Source organism: Diaporthe batatas (assembly GCF_019321695.1).
Source record: "Diaporthe batatas strain CRI 302-4 chromosome Unknown Contig00009, whole genome shotgun sequence".
NCBI classification, from domain to species: domain Eukaryota; kingdom Fungi; phylum Ascomycota; class Sordariomycetes; order Diaporthales; family Diaporthaceae; genus Diaporthe; species Diaporthe batatas.
In genome coordinates this window covers 323,266-335,497 of record NW_025408556.1, presented here as the reverse complement: position 1 = coordinate 335,497, position 12,232 = coordinate 323,266, and the positions used below count along the sequence as shown (strand labels likewise).

Below are 12,232 nucleotides of genomic sequence, written 5' to 3'. Positions count from 1 at the left end.
CAGGAGCATGTTCAGCCGATGATGTCCCGCACGACTGGGGAAAGGGGCTCGTGCACCTGAATTCCAGCCCAGAACCACCATATTGCTCTATTGCTCTATCGATGAGGACTGCCACCTTATTGTGCCTCTATCCATGCCTGATTCATCTTCAACACGCTTGACACGTTATTAATTCCCCTTCTTCTCTTTAATACCCTTACTACTGTGATTCACGTGCCCTGAGCTACCAGCCATCAAAGAACAACGGCTCCTGCACTACCTTCTAGTGCCGACTGATCTTCTCGACCCATCTTTCTCGACCCTCCTTCTCCTACCGAGCCTTGCCGACCTCCACACCCCAGACCACCATCAACAAGACCTGCGCCCCAACGCCCTTGTGCTCAACCATCTTCTTTGCCAGCCTGGAGTAAGCGCACTTCAACATCCAGAGTGGTTCCAGCTCTGCACCATGAATCCTGCTGGCCAGCCCGGCCAGGCACCTCAGGGTGGCCAAGGCGGCAATGCCAACCCCCCCTCTCAGCCAAATGGCCCTGGGGCCAAAGCACTGCCGATGTTCCGACCTGAAAATATGGATAGTATAGCCCAACTGAGCCCAGAAGAGAGGCAGCGATACAAGAAGGGGCTCGGCCAGCTGTGGGCGGCCCGGGGGACCGCTCCAGCTGGCTCGCCGCATCATAGGGAGGCCGAGCAGAAGATCAGAGAGTTCAGCGGCCAGCTCCTGAACAAGATGAGAGAGAGGCAGCGCGCCTCCATTGCAGGCCAGGCCCAGCAGAGCCAGCAGAGCCAGCAGAGCCAGAATGCGCAGGCTGGCAACAGTCAGGTTGCAGGAGGTGCCAACTCGGCAGCACCTGCCCCAGGGACCAGCCAGCCCAGCCAGACCCTGTCGACCACCACGACTACCGGGCCAGCAGGCACACCGGCACAGTCGCAGGCGCAGGCGCAGTCTCAGGGCCAACCCCAGCGCCAGATCCAGCAGCACATAGAGGCCATGTCGTGGATCCCACCTCCGGAGGTGGAGTCCCAGGGTCCAGAGATGGCTGCCAAGTGGTCAGCCACCAACAAGGAGAAGTACTCGAGGGCCATGATGCAGATGCACTCGACCACCGAGAGGCTGAAGAGCAACGAGACCATAGTTAGGACCTTGCAAGCGAAGGGAACGGCCATGACGGCGGATGAACAGAAGAACCTGCAGAGTATCAACTCGCAGAAGCAGCAGATCGTCAAAGCCTATCAGGATGCTAAGCGGTTTGTCGAGGAGTTCCGCAAGGGCCAGAACGAGCGCAGGGCCGCTGCACAGTCCGCGAACCCACAGGCAAGGCCGCCGTCGAATGGAGGTGCAGTGAATACCGGTGCAAACCCGCCGCCGCGACCAGGCCCGTCGCCACAACAACCTTCCCAGCCAGGCGCGGTCGACGCTGCGAAGCCGGCAAACAATGCTAGTGGAGTGACAGGCGCGAACGGTCAACCAGGGCAACAGCAACCTCAACCACAGACGCAGCAGGCCAAAGTTGCTAGCTCAGCAGCCCCCCAGGCTTCACCTGTCCCTACTACACAGCCGGCCCCAGGCGCCCCGTCGCAACCCATCAAGGTCGAACCTGGGACTCAGCAGCACCCACACCCACCCCCGGTCAACACAGCCATCGCGTCTGCAGCAGCCGCCTCTGGTCTACCATCAGCCGGTACGCCGACCCAGGTCCGCACCCCACAAATGGCAACTCCAGTTACTGGTGGGCCTCGGTCTCTCTCCCACCAGGCCGCCCTCAGCCTCGCAAACCAGCGCGGGTCGCAGTCAGGCGCTCTTCCAGGGTCGGCACCACAGCAGAGCACACCGCAAGGTCCAAACGGCACCCCACTGAGCGCGCCAGGCGTCATGGGCACTGTGGTACCGCAAGCATCCGGGCACCCTCACGCCCACCCCCAGACCCAACAGCCTCAGCCTCTCACCCAGAACTCCAAGCTCCCCATCCCGAAGCAATTGCCCGAGAAGGCAGCTGCACCACCTCAGCCTGTGTCGCTAAGCGCCGGCGGAGTCGCCCCCGGCCGGCCAACGTATACCGGTGGCGGAGGTATAGCTGGAGGTGTCATGGGAAATCCTGTGATTTCCAAGCTGCCCGTGGTCCAGATAGAGGGGGAGGGAGAGCGGGTCCTCAACCGCAAGAAGCTTGACGACCTGGTCCGCCAGGTCTGCGGCGGACAGGCAGAGGGCCAGGAGGGCAATGTTCTGACGCCCGACGTCGAGGAGGTAAGAAGACATCCCCTTTCACCCTGCCCCGCAAGCATGTTGTATTTGGCGCTAATCCGCCGCGTCAGTCTATCCTCAACCTAGCCGACAGCTTTGTGGACCGACTTTTACACGCGGCCTGCAGCAATGCCAAGCAGCGTGGCTCCAAGGTTCTCGAGATCCGTGACATCCAGCTCGTGCTTGAGCGCACCTACAACATCCGCATCCCCGGCTACTCCTCGGATGAGCTCCGCACGGTTCGCAAAGTGCTGCCCGCCCAGGGCTGGATCACCAAGATGAGTGCGATCCAGGCTGCCAAGGTCATGCCGGGCAAGGGCGACCTCTAATGGGAAAACTTTTGGTGCGCAACGGGCATGCGACAAGCTGTGAAACAAAGAGCAGTACCTTGGGTTTTGTTTTAGTAATAAATGGACATCGAGGCGATGTCCACACCCCCCCCCCCCCAAAGTTTGCAAGGCTCTAGGAAGGGAGAGAAGGGGAGGCACGACATGGTTTTGGGAGACAATGGTCTCGGAAAGGCGTCTAGGTTTAGGCGCGTTGACTTGCAAGTCATTGCGCATGGGCAGGATCGCAGGGCTAAGGAGAAAAGACACAATCGGGAGTGTCTATAAGGAGCTTGGCCCGCAACTATCGCCTAGTCTTCCACGGGCCATCCAAGGAACTAGTAAAGGCTTCTTGACCAGTCTCTTGAATCCGCATGATGGCAAAGTCTATCAGTATTTCTAAAACCTTTCGGACGTGAAAGTTGATGCTGATATAGCAGGCTGGGCGTCCACGTTGTCAGCCTCTCTATAGCGAGTCCTCTATGGCGGCACATTCCCAGCCAAGTGCCAAGTGGGCCAGCCAGGTCGAGATAAGCCAGGAGCTTGGACCGCTTCTGAGGGTCGAATGAGGGGTGAGGACCTGGCGGTTCATATGCATCCGGGTTTTGTCAAAGGTCAAGGAAGTTGCGACGTCCTTTCTCATCCGGAGTGTGGTCTCCACAAGAGTGATTAAAGTAGCTGTTGACATCTGACTTGGCCGGTACGGGTAACGACATTGGAATGATGTAGGCTGGGCTGGCTGGCTGCTAGCTTGACAGGCTGAGCAGCTGCTGACAAGGCGCCTGACAGGGAGGCAGGCAGGCAGCATGTCGAGACGTCACCAGGGACCCACTTTTGCCCAGGCGAGGTCCAGGTGTTGCCCGGGGCCGGAAGCCACCTGCGCCTGGGCTTGGGGCAGGCTACGCGATTGAGGCTGCTCTGGGCTGGGGCCAGATACCTAGGTACCAAGGGTACTTCTTCCAAGCCTCCAGACCACCCCGAGGACCAAGTACCCCTGGCTAGTGCGCTCGGCTGTCCGCTGGCAATCTTTGATGAGCTCTGGACGACGTCTCTCTGCAGCCGTTCAACCTCAACCCGACGTCGTCCATCCCGCCCATCTATCTATTCCCCCCATCACATCCCAACCCCATTCCATCCATCCACCCACAAGCAAAGCAAGGCGGTCGAGTCCAAGAAGCCATAGTTGGAACCATCAACCCTGACGACCCCAGCCAGGCCAGCAGTCAAGCTTCTGTAGACTCGGTCCAGCCTGCCCCGTTGACTCCAGCTGACCTGAGCGGCACGAGCCAACCTTTGGTCTATTTTCGTTTGCTTCCGCTTTCCTGAGCGCGTTTCTGCGAACCGCCAGCCGCCTCCAGCCCGTCCCAGTTCTCCCTCCAGCCGCCAGCAGCTTCTGCGCGTCGTTGACCGAGCCTCGTCTCAAACACCAACCAGCCAGCCCACATACACGTCCTCCGACATGCCCGGCAAGACGCCAAACGGAAACGGGAAGGAGCCCGTCGAGAACGGCGGTTACCCCGGCAGCAAAGATATCGATATGAAGGACGACTCATCATCGCTCAAGGGGAAGGGGAAGCAGGGTGCCAAGGATGGCGATGAGGAGATGACCGTTGTGGTGCCCATCTCCAAGAAGCAGTCATCCTCGCAACCTCCCAACGACGCCGACGGAGACGTAAGCATGGACGACGCCGAGAAGGACGGTGAGGACAAGGTCGACCCAGTCGCCCAGGCCGTGTCAGGTAAAGAGCACATCCCCTATCGCCCACTCGTGCCCTCTCTGTCACTGCACTTGATCACGATGCTGACAACACCACCCCGACGCAGATGTTAAGAGCAATTTCGCCCTCCTCGACCGAGCTGTGGCCTTGTTTGACGCGCGATTCACCCTGCGAGCCCTGCGATCCGTTTCTTCCATCCGCAAACAACTTACCCCAGACATCCTCGCCCAGGTCATTGTCGAGACCTTCCCCGCGACAGTCACATCTGGAAATGTGGCAAAACAGCTCTTGATTACACTTGGCAAGGAGCACCTGCCTCTAGGGCAGCAGTCAGCGACAGACTCTGCCATGGACGTTGATTCCAAGGCTTCGGTCAAGAACGGCGGCAAGAAGGAGACCAAGGAGGTCATCCCCGAAATAGACATCTTCCTCGGCATTCTCATCCAGGTATACCTGTTCGACTCTAAGCAGTTTCAGCATGGTGCCCAGTTCTCTTCCTACCTTTCCGACCGCATTCGCACTCTCAACCGCCGGACGTTAGACTCGCTTTCTGCCAAGGTTTACTTCTACTATTCCTTGTTTTGCGAGAACATTGCGCCTCTGCCTCCCTCCCCACAGTCTCCGATCGTTGCCCTTCGACCCACCCTGTTGGCGGCTCTGCGAACAGCAGTTCTGCGAAAGGACATCGACATCCAGGCCTCGGTCATTGTCTTGCTTCTGCGGAACTATCTCCTCATGTCCCACATAAGCCAGGCTGATCTGCTTGTGTCGCACACGCAATTCCCCGAGAACGCCGCCAACAACCAGGTCGCCCGCTTCCTTTACTACCTCGGCCGCATCCGCGCCATCCAGCTGCGCTACACCGAGGCACACGAGCACCTTACTGCTGCCACCCGCAAGGCGCCTTCGAGCCTCTGCGCCCTGGGCTTCTCCCAGACTGCCACTAAGCTATTGATGGTTGTCGAGCTGCTGATGGGAGATATCCCCGACCGTGCAACATTCCGAGTTGCTTCAACGGAGCAGGCTCTGCACCCCTACTTCCTCCTCGTGCAGGCAGTACGTGTTGGCAACCTGGAGGATTTTGAGACGACCATCGCAGATCACGCCGACACCTTCCGCAGGGACGGCACCTACACGCTGATTCTGCGCCTCCGACAGAATGTTATCAAGACCGGCATCCGTATGATGTCGCTGTCATACTCGCGTATTTCACTGCGGGACATCTGCATCCGCCTCCACCTCGGAAGTGAGGAATCGGCTGAGTACATTGTCGCAAAGGCGATCCGAGACGGCGTGATCGAGGCAACACTGGATCGTGAGCACGGCTTCATGAAGAGCAAGGAGACGGGCGACATTTACGCTACGAGAGAGCCGACCGAGGCTTTCCACGACCGTATCAGGGCGTGTTTGGCGCTGCACGATGAGAGTGTCAAGGTGAGACCTTCCTGCTTCACGCGACCAATCGGACGTCAAGTTGCTAACCAAACCACGAACCAGGCAATGCGGTTCCCAATGAACCAGCACCGGCTCGAGCTCAAGAATGCACAGGAAGCACGAGAGAGGGAGCGGGAGATGGCCAACGATATACAGGAGGGTGACCTCGACGACGATGACCTCGGAGGAGACTTCGACGGTATTTGAGTTGAGACTGCGGGAGCACGGGAGGAAGTGCACATGAGACGATTCAGACATTTTTGACGTGTAATAAAATCCATACATTGTGTTATTGGCTTTTCACCCCCTCTTTGAACTCGCAAAGCTGCTTGCTGCTGGTTCCCCAAACCCCCCATACCAACTCACAGTCTACTTCTTTTATGTGCTCACCCCCTCGGCTGTTCTGGTTTCGGCGTCGGCCCACCAACACACTCTTCTTGTATTTCCGACAGAAACACGGTTACGAACCCTGAGGTCTACTGGCGATGGAGGTAAATGGATAGACTAGCAGAATAGGCAAAAGCCATCGCGCTAGCAATGGAGTCGGAGTGATTGTGAACACCACTGCCTGGTCCCGGCCTGGCCGGTTGATGATTCTCGACACAAACAATGATGCGTCTTGCTTACTTGATGTTATCCTGGGATGTAGAAAGCCTAGCACTATATGGCCATATCCCCTTCTAGCGATGGGTGTCACCGGCTGTGTATAGCCCAAGGAGATTTTTTTGACAGGGGTATCTCTCATGGTATCAATTGATCGCGTGACGCAATAGACGTACATGGGCTGTGAGAGGCCCATCAATGAGATTCTTGTCAGTGTGCATGTGCTGTTGACATACCAGCCAGGTCGGAGAGCGCCATGTCAACGCTTGTGAAACGTATCAGGGTGTTTGTTTCTGCCGAGATGTACCTGAAGTCTCGCTGTGTAGGCCACGGCCAGTGACGCGCTTTTTCGATCGAGTAGAGATGACTATGCTCTTGAATGACGGGCCTCCTCTTCTGTGGCTCAGCTCGCGAGGGCTACCTAGGTAATGTTGCATAGAGGGACTAACCGTCCAGACGGTGTACTATGGGGCCTTGTTCACATGTTCAATATGATCACGGCATCACTCTGTGCGGGCGTATATGGTGTGCGTTCCAAAACCCGAGCGCTGGGCTTGGAATATTGCCTGACTTGATCGCGTTGGCCCAAGACTCTGTCATGCAACTGGATATCTCCATCCTTGTCACAACTAGACACGACATAGCCTTCCATTCTGTGTCGGGAGACCCTGGCCTCCATCGTGCACCTCCCACCTCTCGCTGCCTACCGCGGTCACGGCATAGAAAACATCCTTGGGGTCCCACTTGCGCTTTATCTCACTCAGCCTGGGGTAAAACCCTCCGTAGAAGCTCTCCTGCCAGTCTGGCTCCCCAACGCTCGCCTCATTGAGGTACGTCCCGCCGCCCTCAGAGACCGGGGCGATGTCGCGCCACGGCTGAAGGACCTCGTCCTGAAGATACTTGTTCTGAGCAGCCAAGGCTTCCGGGGTTGAATGATCAGCGGAGCGGTTGGAGGAGGTGACGAGGAAGAAGACCATTTCCCGGAAGGCAGGGTTGACGGCGTTGTCCTGGTTCCCCATCTCCGGGCCGGCGTTGCTGGGTGCGTTGTGGTAGCCCAAGAAGTGTTTGCCGGAGGAAACGTGGGATTTCATCAGGGCGTATGTCTCCTCGTACTTTTCGACGAAGTTACGGCGAGGCACGAGGCGATTTCCGGGGATTGAGTTGTCGAGGCCCGCGGGGAAATTGTTTGAGCCCCATGTTGCCTGGTATGCAGAATAGAAAGACGTGTGTGCTTTGGCTTGGTGTGGTGTCGACAGTGAGATGTTGTTCGCCTCTAAGAACTCGAAGAAAGGGGCGACGACTTTGTTGTACGACTCCAGAGTATGATTTGGGGCAAACAAGTAATTCATGCTCAGCTGGGGGGTCGGCCACATGATGTAGAAGGTGTATATGCCAGCGTCCGTCCAGTCGAGGAACTCGTCGTAAAACTTCCTCACTCCCTTCCAAAACTGATCCATGTCATTGTTGGAAATATCGAGAGCCCACTTTGCGGTGACTACGTTCATCTTGGGGTGTGCGCGGATAATGACTGACATGGTGACACCAAAGGTACCACCACCTCCGCCGCGCAGAGCCTAGAAAAGGTCAGGGTTTTCATCCTCGGATACTGTCCGCAGCCGTCCATCAGCAGTCACGACCTGGAAGGCGACGACATGGTCGGCGGCCATGCCATATATCCCAGCAAGCGGGTTTTGACCTCCGCCTGTGATCATGCCACCAGCAAATCCCACAGTCTGTCACGTCGTCAGTGTCAAGTCAAGATTGCCACGTTCGCGAGATAGAGCTTACCGGGCTGACGGCGCCTAGAACCGTAACCCCGTGCTTTTCGGCAGCCTGGTACACTTCTCTGACGCTCACTCCCGCAGCCAACTTCAGCGCTGGACCAGAGTACCCGGGCCCGGCGTAATCAGGCAAGAAGTCAATGTCTTTAAGATTATGCATCCACAGGCTCAACGCACCGGCGCCTAGTGACTTCCCAAGGTAACAGTGCCCCGTGTTCTTGATAACCAGGCGCAAGTTGGCCGCACGGGCAAAGTTGATGGCGAGCTGTACCTGCGCAACAGTAGTGACGTTGATCGCATACTCTGGATAGCCGCCGATCGTGCAGTGGGACTCGGACGTGTCATTCTTGGGCTGGCAGGTGCGGCCTTGAAAAATGGGCCATAGATTGGCGGTAGGATCAGTGATGAGGAACTCGGTGTTGGTGGCATTGCTGATGATGTTGGCGCACTCGGCCTCGTCTTTCGCGCCCCATTCGGAATCGTAACAAGGAGCACCCAAAGGCTTGGTTGGGATGAGGGCTCTGCCAAGGAGCTGATCGAAAATGTCCCAAACATCATCCGTAGGCCAGTCCGAATCGCCAGGGAATGATTTGCAAGCCTTTGTTGCACTCTCCTCTCGCTCACTCGAACCGAGGATATCCTCGAACGCGAAGTGCGAGGCCCAACCAACCGGAACCCCGTCGCTCAATATACGATCAACCACGTCGTCCGTCAGCTGGTGCCTTTCTGCGTCCTGGAGGGGAGCGCCTGCTGCCTCTGTCACGTTAACAACGGTGACGGCAGGTTCAGTATCCCTGACTGCAAATCCTAACGAGTTGGCCTGGATGGCGAACCAAAACCCGAACAGGAAGACGGCTATGCGTGGGCAAAATCGAGAGACTGGCATTGTATCTAGACTGATTGGGGAGATATACAGTCTGGCTTCGCTGGGAAATTCGGTCTTTCGCTACCTATGGCCGTATCTAGATCAGTATATATGTTTGTCTTCGCTTTGTGCTTCTCATTCTGAACAAAATGACATTTCCACGATTCAAATATGTGTGGCCTTACCCAAGTGTACCTGTATGGAAAATTTGGATTTACAAAAGCCCAGAAGCACTGGATAGAATTGACTGAACGTGGAAGACCTACCGGTTCGGGTATGTACCGAATGTCAGGGTACTGTACTATTTGACCCTTCGGATATTGTTTCTTGCCGAGTGCGAGCGTAGTTCGACAGTGGCACCCAAGACATACATAGTGGGAAGGTCACCAATCTAGATATAGGCCGCTGCTTGCCCCTGCACACGGTGAGATTGCTATAGATTTGACAGGGTACTTGGTTGGGGTGGCTCAGTCAGAAATCGCGATCTCCACTCGACAGCGCCGAATCCCCGAGAGAAACTCAGGCTGCCTTGCTGCATGTCAGCACTTGAGAGCTCTTATCCACTTTAAATATTACTAGTCCAGAGTCCAGACACCTTGTCTGTATCCACCAGGCTTGGCATATTCACTCGTAGAGTGGCATCTCAAGGTGATGGGTGATCCGGCCGCGGCGGAGGGGCGCACGACTCTGTCGCTTATAAAATCCCAAGGCAGCGAGGGGGGCTTCATAAATTGCTTAGGTGTACAAATGACTGCGAGGGCGGGGGCAAAGCCTGAGTTCAGCTCCAAAATTGGCTCTCATGTGTCCAGATGTCCGGGACCTGTGCGAGCATCTGAGGCTCAGGCTAATTTCAATCCTGTCACCGGGACATTTTGGCAACAAGCGTTCGAAGAAGCAGGAGACCATATAAGGCGGATATCTGCGCCCGTGAGATCAGTCTCAGCTATATAGGACATACGGGACTTGGTTTTGAATATAGCCTGATGTCGCCACAGTAAGCTTCTTTTTCTATCAAAACTTCGCTGGTTGCACCCGGGAAACGGGCCATTATCAAAGGTCACATGTGATTACTCCTCACCCAGAAAGAGGTTGAAAGGCAGCAACACCGAAGAGGCGTATCAAATAGCACCAGCATTTATAGATCAGCTCTAGAAGAAAATCACCTCCAAGCAATAGCACCTCTCGAGATCTTCCTTACATTGGTACAGCTTTGATGAGCACAGGGACCATGGCTCCGGGGCTTATCCAGACCTCTCTGTGACCTATGGCAGCATACAAGGCCCTAATTGCCCCTGAATGAGAAGTCAAGGAAATTGTGATTTCCTCGTCGTTCGAAAATATGTCCTGCAAGACCTCATTTAAACGCAGAGCATGTTCCCCCAAAGACTCGCGAGTATCACTCTTCCAGAGTTCATCCTGTTCCGCAAATCCATCCTCAATCTGGTATGACGGATAATTCTCTTGTATCCACCACGTTCGAGAGCGGCGTTTGTCGCAGGTATGAACTCCCATGCGCTCTCGTAAGTTTTCCTTTACGATTGCTTTGAGCCCCTCCGTGCCCTTATGTTCCGAGAAAGCCAGGCTAGTCGTTTCAAGACAACGTGCCAAAGGACTTGTGTAGTGCCTGCTTGGGACTGGCATACCGTTCTGTGCCCTTGATATTTTCAAGAAAGTTGAGATAGCAAGCGCTTGCTGCTTTCCCTTTTCTGTCAGATAGGCGTCTACCCAAGTCCTGGTGTCGTCGCCATCCAGCCGAGCCCAGTGACCCTGGAGACCTTGATCAGCGTCTTGTTGAGAAATAGAACGAGGGAACTTTGGAACCCATACCTCCCACTCCTCCCTGCCAACCTCAGCCTCTTTAATATTATGGTCGCCTTCGCCGTGTCTGATATAGTAGAACAATTTGTACTTGGCTTTGCCCTCTTGGTTCAACTGGCGAAGACGACCGAGAAAGCTCTCCCAACCGTTCTCATCATCCGAAGAATTGCCGGGTGGGAGTAGCCCGAGATTTGAAAGTGTGGTGGCTTCGGCCACATTGTATTTTTTATTCAACTATATATTTATCTATTCATCGTCTTCTCAGCTTTTAGACTAGCTATCAGCTTATACCTTAAGTATAAAGTTAATAATTACTTAATATATACCCTTAAACTTATCTATATATAGTAGAGTTACTAGCTTCCTTTATAGGGCTCCCTTTTCCACTATATTCCTTATATATTATATAAAAGTAAATAAATCCTTAATAATAAAGTAGTATACTTAAAAAAAAAATTTAATTTTTAAATACTTAAACTTTCACTTTCCTTATATAATATTTATTTAATATATAATAAATAAACTCTACTTAGTTTTTTAAAAAGATTTTAATCTTTTTATAAAATTTATATAAAAAGGCTTTCTTAAATAAGTTTACTATTATAATATTATTATTCTATTAGCTATATACTTAGGATAGAAATTATAGTATATGTGAGTATCTTAAGAATTAATACTAGGTATTATATGCTAACTTTATTAGAGCTAGCTTACCTAGTAAGGGTAGATTTAGGTAGCTATTAAGTGTATTAATAGGAAAAAGCTAGCTTATTAGGTCTTATATTATAGGATTCTTCTTCTTATAGGGGCTATTTTAAGACTATTTTAGTCTCACTATATAACTATTTTATTAGCTTTAACTCTAATATTATAGTAAATTAGCCCTTAGGTTACTTATATTAATAATACGGTATTATTAAAAGTGATACCTTCTAGCCTTATCTATATAATATAAAGCTTAGCTATATACCTATATACTATATTCTCTTTTTACTATTATTAATACTATATTTCTTTAGACGTTAAATCTTAAGTGTTTATTACTATATAAAGGTGCTATGTATATTTTATATGTATGGGGATTAAAAACGAAACCACTTGGAAGTGTGGTCTAATATCAAAGAGTCACGTCAGATCGAGGGCAACTTGATTGACTGGGCATGGGACTACTTGCAGCTCGAAATCGTGGTCCCTCGGGCTCCTGGTCGTGCTGGAAGAAACCAGTCACGGCTGAGAACTGAAACCCAGGGTGGCGGTCCATCATGGACAATTTGTATGCAGCCCAAAGTGCGTACCTAGGTATGTTAGAGTGATCACGCCGATTATCCTCCTGAATTGGAGGAAGTCAGTCAGGCTACCTTGGCACGTTCTGGGGTCCTGAAAGATGCATTTGAGATCATAAAGTCGCCCATGATCCGACAGCTGCTGAGCTTTCCTTCAGCTCCTGC

At 53.4% G+C, this 12,232-nt stretch overlaps 3 protein-coding genes across 3 annotated transcripts; 2 read left to right on the top strand and 1 right to left on the bottom strand.

Moving 5' to 3' along the window:
* Positions 1-38: 38 nt before the first annotated feature.
* Positions 39-2,970, top strand: KVR01_007919 (uncharacterized protein). Its single transcript, XM_044794868.1, has 2 exons — positions 39-2,242; positions 2,311-2,970. The coding sequence occupies exons 1-2, from the start codon at positions 449-451 to the stop codon at positions 2,566-2,568; spliced, it is 2,052 nt and encodes a 683-aa protein (XP_044642897.1). The 5' UTR covers positions 39-448; the 3' UTR covers positions 2,569-2,970.
* A 543-nt stretch (positions 2,971-3,513) lies between these two features.
* Positions 3,514-6,278, top strand: KVR01_008276 (proteasome regulatory particle lid subunit RPN3). The gene is made up of 3 exons (XM_044787356.1): positions 3,514-4,304; positions 4,390-5,717; positions 5,781-6,278. Exons 1-3 carry the CDS (start codon positions 4,025-4,027, stop codon positions 5,922-5,924), a joined length of 1,752 nt encoding a protein of 583 aa, XP_044643254.1. The 5' UTR covers positions 3,514-4,024; the 3' UTR covers positions 5,925-6,278.
* A 671-nt stretch (positions 6,279-6,949) lies between these two features.
* Positions 6,950-8,987, bottom strand: KVR01_007793 (uncharacterized protein; the record flags this gene model as incomplete). Its single annotated transcript, XM_044793816.1, has 5 exons — positions 6,950-7,006; positions 7,037-7,894; positions 7,928-8,053; positions 8,109-8,560; positions 8,597-8,987. The coding sequence occupies 5 exons, from the start codon at positions 8,985-8,987 to the stop codon at positions 6,950-6,952; spliced, it is 1,884 nt and encodes a 627-aa protein (XP_044642771.1).
* Between the last annotated feature and the right edge of the window lie 3,245 nt (positions 8,988-12,232).